At 42.6% G+C, this 8,096-nt stretch overlaps 1 protein-coding gene across 2 annotated transcripts; it reads right to left on the reverse strand.

Annotated features, from left to right (window-relative positions):
• Window positions 1-1,928: 1,928 nt before the first annotated feature.
• Window positions 1,929-6,692, reverse strand: LOC103136702 (ras-interacting protein 1-like). 2 transcript variants are annotated; one of them, XM_007550068.2, is made up of 7 exons: window positions 6,582-6,692; window positions 6,175-6,329; window positions 5,922-6,034; window positions 4,303-4,597; window positions 4,007-4,170; window positions 3,103-3,244; window positions 1,929-2,391 (listed from the first exon to the last, which is right to left on the reverse strand). In XM_007550068.2, the coding sequence occupies exons 2-7, from the start codon at window positions 6,257-6,259 to the stop codon at window positions 2,213-2,215; spliced, it is 978 nt and encodes a 325-aa protein (XP_007550130.1). In that variant the 5' UTR covers window positions 6,260-6,329; window positions 6,582-6,692; the 3' UTR covers window positions 1,929-2,212. The 2 variants fall into 2 exon arrangements, with proteins under 2 accessions (XP_007550130.1, XP_016525915.1); XM_016670429.1 differs by lacking the exon at window positions 6,582-6,692 and having other exon boundaries at window positions 6,175-6,575.
• Between the last annotated feature and the right edge of the window lie 1,404 nt (window positions 6,693-8,096).

The raw sequence follows: 8,096 nt of genomic DNA on the forward strand, positions 1-8,096 counted from the left end.
TCCTGACTGTGACTGCAGTCAGGTAGGATGAAGTTTGGCGCACTGCATCAAAGACAAGCACAAGGCCGGAGGTATTGTAGCAGGTTGGTCGCGCTCCCTCCGTTTGTACAAAATATTCCTGTTGGAAATGTTGTGCTGAGCCGACAGCTCGGTTCTTTTAGTAAAGTGTAGCCACACTTCCAGCTGATTCTTCTTCAGTGTTACATTGGGGATCTGAATATCAAAACTAGCAATCAAAATTTAATAAATAACTGAACAATCCTGGGAGAATTGAAGTGCTAATCCTGGTTCCAATTGATGTTTGAGACTCGATGCCTGACCGTACCGTCCTCCTGGCTGAGTTTGTAGCAAAATAAACTCGAGTCCTTCTCTGGACTTGTGGACTTGCACAGAAACAGACCGGTGTATTGTGTAATACTTACAGATTCACTTATTGAGATGTCTGTCTAACTTGATGTTGCATGTTTGCTTGTCTTTCTCCTGTTTACGAATTCCTAAGATAAAGGGGCATCAAGTGGTACACTACGAATTAAAGTTCTTATGCTTCGATTAACTTAAAGTGGAAAGTATTAATAAAAAAAAAAGACAGAAATAATCTTATTTAAAGAAAAAATCTTAATGTGGGATTTTAATAGTTTGTAATTTTTTTTTTTTTTTTACAACGGAGTGCCCAATAAATTTATTTGTCTGTAAAACACAGACAACTAAGTGTGTGTGTGTCAAATGCCTACTGAACCATCCTGGTCACACGTTCACACTAGTGTATCACGACAACAGAATGGCGTACAGCAGTCATTGCATCGTACAGTAATGTCACACAATCATGGCATGGATCTATACCAAGCTGAACCCCATCTGTGTTTAATTATAGCCACAGGCTGCGTCTGCATGACATTACTGGAAAGCTGAAATTAGCGCACAAACACACTCTCACTCATACACCACACACCGAATCTCAAATGAGAGTGATTACAATCACTTAATTGATAAATCCTAACCACAGAGATGGCTCTTTACATGATTCACAATCTTTTACCGTGGGTTTTTTGTTTTTCATGTCATCTCGAGAGAGAGAGAGACAAAGAGAGAGAGAGAGAGAGAGAGAGAACTGGATACATCAGGGAGATGATGTAAGCCGAGGGTCTCTCTCTCTCACGGGATTTGTGTTTTGTTTTTGAGCGTTTTTACCGTAAGGGAACTCTTAGAAGCTGACCGGAAGAAAGGAAGGAAGCCGTCTGGCTGCGCACCAAGAGAGCAGCACGACAACTGGAGTTTTCTTAGACGTCAGAGAGCTTCTGTCTCAGGAGAAAAAAAAAGCAAAGTGAGGAATTGTTTTTATTGGACATCTGGCTGACTAGACGGTGAAACTGACTGGATGTTGCCAAATTGTGGCAAACAAGCTCAACTTACTCACTGAAATGGTGATTTCACCTGGCTGGTGCGCGTGAGAGCTGGCTGCTCTTTGTGATAAATTGGATGACCTTTTTCTGGAGTTTTTTACCACCGTATCAGATACCAGAGACTGGAAGCCCTTCTTATCAGTGTGCCTCATCTACTGTAGGGGAAATTAAACCTTTCCCGGCTTTTAAGTCACAAGGATTTAACCTTTAGCACAGCTAACTTTGGGAAAGGTAACTTTTGTGTGTGGTCATCTTAGCCTCATTTACTCGCCTGAGTCACGACCCAGCGCAAATTGCTACCTTTATTACAGAAAATGAGACGGTTACTCTGGAGCGGATGATAATGTACTTGTGTCAGCTCCTTAGTCAGGCAGTTCCACACACTCATCATTTAACGTCAAAGGGGAGTGAGTCCTGCATCGCCACCTTGTGGAATGTTTAGGCTTCTTTTTATGGTGTGGGAGCCGAGGAGCATGCCAAGCCCCAGGGGCCCGGCTGTGGGGAACAAAGACCAAACGGAAACTGTAAGCCTCTTAGACCAGAATTCAGCATTTTATTAAAAACAAGTCATTTGAAAATACGCAGAGAAGCCAAGAAAAAGAGCGAAGTGAAGCCCAACAATTTTTGGATGTCCTCTCCCTGCTTTAAAACTAATTCCACAAAGACTAAACAAAGACAGGATAACTGATTTGTTCAAAAATATTAGAAAGGGAATAACTGAAATGAAATTAGGATCGGACGAAGAGCGACTGCTAGGCAATTAAATGCAGAAATCATTTCCGGTTTCTTTCATTCTGCTGATATGCGCTCTTTCAAAGCCGCGTCCTCTGATTTGCGGGGAGCTCGTCCTGATCGAGTCCCCACAGGAAGGTGCGGAGACGCGTGACTTCCTTCTGGAGCTCGGGGCTTGGGATTGGCTGGGAGAGGTCGAGGCGAGGCGTCTCGTTCGGCAGGATGAGAGGAGGGTGGTCTAGAAAGCTCTCAAATATGTCTAAAAAAAAAAAAGAAATAAAAGGTATTAGGAATAATTGAGTTGCGGCAGTGTGTTCACAAGCACCCAGCAAACATTTGTATCCTATTTTGTCACGCCACAACCACACAACTTGGTGTTTCTATAGCTTTTTAAAAAAAAAATAAAGTAACAGATAATTGTGAAGTAAAAGAAATACGATGCTTTTCAAAAATTAAGAAAAGAGGGATTGTAAAATAAATGAAGTCCTGTTTGGAGTTGGACGAAAGCAATGAAGGGAATCCAACAAACGTGAAGGCAGCTGCTAATGACGTAACGATAAAACTTTGTCATTTCGAAAACTGACAACGCACATCACCCTGAACCACGAAACATGGTGGTGGCAGCTTCATGCTGTGGAGACTCATTTTTGGAAACTCTCTATATAAAATGGTGGAAGTAGGTAAATACATGATGGAAGAAAACCACTTAGAGGGGGGAAAAATAGAAACCGGTGTAATGCTCCACCTTGGAAGGTGGACAATGACCCGTAAGATAAAAATCCAGAACCACGTTGGAAGGCATGTTCATATCTTAAAATGACCCGGTTGCAGTCCAGACCTTAGTCTAATTGGGATTCTGAAAACTTGAAAACTGATCAGTGTGTTATGTGACAAAAAATGTAAGGATGTGAATATTTTTGCAAGTCCCTGTCAGAATAAACCTTTAATGGTTTTATCTATTAAGCTGTACCTCCGTTCAGGTCTGCGCCGGGCGGGGGAGCCCAGGATGCTGGCGGAGCTCGGGTCGGTCCCAGCTTGTAATGGGTGAGCAGGTGGTGCAGCTGGGCATGACTTAGCAGTTCATGCTCCTCTTTCAGACTGGTCCAAGACGACTGGAGGATGAGACGTTAAAGAGCCAGTGTTACACTTAATTAAAGGGTCGTATTTTTATTTTGAGCTCTACGGGGAGACGCGTGCATGCTGCAGTGCTACGAGCGGTGCAGCACTTGTGCCAAACCAGACACTCGCTGGGGCCGATACAAACATGTCTCATTTTGAGTAACAGGAGAAACTACCTGGACTACAAACAGAGGCAGAGAGAGTGAATATAAATCTGTGTTGTGAGCTTTTGGCTTGTCAATGTGTAAACTAAACCCTTGCATGCAAAACAGACTAAACAAAATGAAAAAAATTACGTTTTTTTATTGTTTTTTTTTTTCCCCCCAAGCGTTTCAAGCAAAAAAGCAGGAGATGGTTAACTTGATTTAAAAAAGGGACAAGAAACCAATTTTAAGCAGAAAGACCTTCGGTTTTGTTTTCTTTACAGAAGGCGAGATGCTTTCAGCTGGCTACCTTCACACTTACTGTAAAGGTAGGGAAAGTAATGAGTGAGGTAATGAGTGAATGAGCTTCACTGGGCTGTTCGCTGTGATCTACCAGGAACAACAGTCTGAGACGTAGTTTTGTGCAGCTGTTCTTCTGAATGCTGTAATGCCATGAAGTCACTGACCTGAAGGCCTTATCCTGTTCAGTATTAGTATGAAGGTGAACTTGTTTAGTCGTTTAAAACCGAGCTCAGGATGAACAAGGGAGCTGATGAAGAAGCAGGAATTTTATGAACTTCGGCTTAAGTGGCGATAGGAAGATGAATTTACCTGGATCAGTCGTGTTTTGGGAATACATAGAAAGTTGACCGTAACTGAGAGTTTCTTCATAAACTCCGAGGCTATGTCTCCTAACCCCGCGCCCTGCAGCCAATCTAAAACCAAGTCCAGATTTGTCCGGATCTGGACCGCTCTGGACCATGAAAACAACCCATCTAGAAAAAAAAAGAAAAAAGAGAGGATGCAGAAGAGGGGGGAAAAAACCCCCCACAAAAAATATTGTATTTGTAACTTTCATTCCCCACGACAAATCCCCAAAAAACAGCCGACCCAGTGCTGTCTCTTACCTCTCTCCAGCAAAGTATTCAGCAAGGAAGTGTTGGTGAAGAAGAAGAGGTAACCAAACGTTTGGGAGGTGAGCGGCGGAGACAGACACGCTTCTCGGGACAGCATCAAGGAGCAGCGATACACTTCCACCAGTCCGGCGACCTTCGGAGGCAAGACGGACACGTCGTCCTCAGCTCCCCCCTCTCCTTTATTCTCGTCTCCCTCTGCGCCCCGAGCGCCGTCCTTCTCCTTCTCCTTCTCATCACTGGAAAATGGGTTGGTGTCCAGGAGGGCTGGCAGGAGCGAGTACAGGGTCTTCGTGGACAGGCGACACAAAAGAGAGGTGAAATTAAAAAAAAAAAAATAAAAAATTGTACTGACGTATTTTGGCTTTCCATCAGTTCTATATATGCATTGTTTTGCACAGTTGTCAGATTGTTTCCTCTCTGCCAATCGATGATCTAAAGTAATATTCTGCAATCTGATCGCAGTCTGCTGTAAGGAAATCTGTGTCTGTGACTCCAATGAACGACGCCTACCAGTTGGAGACCACTAACATTTAATTTAGTTGGCCGTCTGACCAAAAAGGGATCAGAACCACAGTGAACAGAAATTGGATGTAGTAAAAAAAAAAAAAAGTCCTTCAAAAATAATAAACAAGAAAATTAAATTATAGATAAGTACTCAACTACAAAGGATGCAGAGCGGACCCCGCCTGTTTGTGGTTCAGCATTCACTGAATACTTATTCGTGAATTTTTCTGTGGAACGTGAAGCAGGGACGACTCGGCATCGCACTGCTCCAAAAAGCGACATAAGTTGGGGTGATGATTTTACCTTGAGCCCAAAGAACTTGTTTAATTTAGATAAATGAGCCTTTGTAACACCAGTCTCATGTAAGTTGGATGTAAAAAGCCTCAAATATGTCATTTGTTTTCATTGCACGCCTGTTTTAACTGTTTGTTTATTCTGTTGTAGACAGAGAGGGATTTCAGTGTTGCAGTCTTTTCAATGATTTCGGAGACATGTAAAAACAAAATCCTCATTGTCCCCTATTTACTTGTTGGTCTGGTGACGCGCCTTCGTTGAGCGATGGTTTAAAAAGTGAGAAGGTTTTTTTTTTTTGTCACCTTCTCTGGACTGATAGATTCTGATTCATTTCAACCCCTCGGCTCACAATGGACATGAAAAACTGGGATGATGGCAGGAAATTCCTAATAGGGCGTTGGACAACAGTTTTGGGATACTTTACAGCTGACTCATTCTGGCCAGTAAAATCTTGCAGAAGAGATTGTAAAATATAATTTTGCCTTCCACCAAAAGAAAACACGCATTTGAAAAGTAGAAAATTCAACACATGAAGACGTCTGCTGATGTCTAATGTCGTCAGACGCTCTTAGCGTTGATCAAAAAAGGCTAGCAGGCTTGACTTTCAACATATGTGGCTAACTTTGGAGAGAACATTTGAACATTTATTTTTTTTTTTTTATCTTCTGGACCAAATAAGGACAAGAACTGGCTGCCCTGAAGCTGCCATAAACGAGACATCCGCTACGTCTTTGTCAAGCCACTTCGCTGTTTACTTGCTGAGTTTAGATGTAAAAGAATGAGGCCAGCTTTATTGTTGTATTTTGATTTACCTTGGTGAGATGATACACACACTGCTGGAAGGTGTGCATTATGACATCGTCCAGCTGCGCAAGAGCCTCTGAACAGGTGTCCATGTCGGCTGTCAAAACCGGATCCCCGGGGGCTTTCCAAGAAACAATCAGCAAGAACAATTAGAGGCCGAGCAGCAGCTTTCATTTCTGTGCTGGCTCTTTTGCTAATTTGAACTGTAAACCCCCCGCCCCTCAGTATAAGTAATTTCCACGTTTTTCTAATTGTTTGTACCTTCAAATTCCCACTCTTTCTCCATTGTTTCGACTTTGACCTGGAAGAAGTTCAGGAGCTCTGTGGCATTCGACATCCAGAACATGAGGGGTCGCAGATCAGAAGACAGCTGCTGGACATTTGGAGTGTTTATCTCCCCTTCCTGGTCTGGCGAACTGCACAAGACATTTAGGTAACTCCAAAGTTATGTTATTGTGTACATTCTCCGAGCTCACTAAAAATAGACAGAGTTATTTTTACCCGGCTATATTTGAGAAACTGTCCGACTGATGTGTTTTAAAAGGCCTTCATCATGTTAGAAAAATGTCCCAAAGACATAACAGCACCAACACAATCATGTATTATGAAAACAAAAGCAGGAGATCTCTAAACAGAGGAAACATTACGTAGGGCAAAAATGTTCTTACTTTTGCGTGGGATGCTTGTCCCCGAATTCCTTAATGTTATCCTGCAGAGAGAGTTGAAGAGGCGTCTTAGTGTGTGGTGGAAGGGGGTTAGGGGGGGGTTGCAGAGTCTAGCCCTGCAGCCAGGACAATTACGGCACATTTTCCAGCAGCAGGGGAAGTGACATCAGCTCATCCTCGCTACCCAGCAGGCCACAACGGAGGGCATTTGTCTGTCTGCTGGTTTCTCTGTCTGACTGAATGTGGTTGTCTCACTCGTCTTACCTGATGTTTTTCCTGCCAACTTTGTTTGAGTGCTGTCTGGGTCATGGTGTCATGAAACGCTATCCTCAAAAAGTTAATTTGTTCCAAACGGAGACACTCCTAAACACTGGGGGTATTATGAACTTACTTGATCTTTTGTTTTGTTTTTTGTTTTTTTTTGTTTCAAATTACAAAGCAGGTATATTCCTCTATGGTTGGCAGTCAACTCATTTCCTTTCAAAAATTAAACTACATTATGCAGTTAAACGTGAAAACAGTGTCTTACAGCCCAGTATTCACAGCTGACTGAACTTTTTCAGGTTTTCCCAGATTGTAAACTTCAATTTCTTTCGAGATTTGTTGCGATTGGCCAACTAAATGTAGGACATTTGCAGAAGCAGGAAGGTTTGGAGCTCAACACCCCCAGCGTCTCATTCAGAATCACAACGTAGCACGTTATTGAACAACGAGACAAAAAACTCAGGCTGCTGCTTAAACATTTAAAATAAAAATATTACACATCTAAAGACTAAGATTTTTTCCCTTTATTTTTCAAATTCATTTTTATGAGTTTATGTCCAGGGTCATTGTCATGCTGGAATGTGAAGGACTACCCCCGCCTCAACTCTTTTGCAATCTCTAAGTGGTTTTCTGCAGAACACCCCCACAGCAGGATGCTGCCACCACCATGAGTCACCATATGAATGATGTGAACAGGGGCATGATGATTGTTAGTTTTTCTACAAACAGCTCCCGAAAAAATTAAGAGACCACTTNGTGTGTGTGTGTCAAATGCCTACTGAACCATCCTGGTCACACGTTCACACTAGTGTATCACGACAACAGAATGGCGTACAGCAGTCATTGCATCGTACAGTAATGTCACACAATCATGGCATGGATCTATACCAAGCTGAACCCCATCTGTGTTTAATTATAGCCACAGGCTGCGTCTGCATGACATTACTGGAAAGCTGAAATTAGCGCACAAACACACTCTCACTCATACACCACACACCGAATCTCAAATGAGAGTGATTACAATCACTTAATTGATAAATCCTAACCACAGAGATGGCTCTTTACATGATTCACAATCTTTTACCGTGGGTTTTTTGTTTTTCATGTCATCTCGAGAGAGAGAGAGACAAAGAGAGAGAGAGAGAGAGAGAGAGAACTGGATACATCAGGGAGATGATGTAAGCCGAGGGTCTCTCTCTCTCACGGGATTTGTGTTTTGTTTTTGAGCGTTTTTACCGTAAGGGAACTCTTAGA

Source organism: Poecilia formosa, unplaced genomic scaffold (assembly GCF_000485575.1).
Source record: "Poecilia formosa unplaced genomic scaffold, Poecilia_formosa-5.1.2 Scaffold34, whole genome shotgun sequence".
Lineage (NCBI taxonomy): Eukaryota > Metazoa > Chordata > Actinopteri > Cyprinodontiformes > Poeciliidae > Poecilia > Poecilia formosa.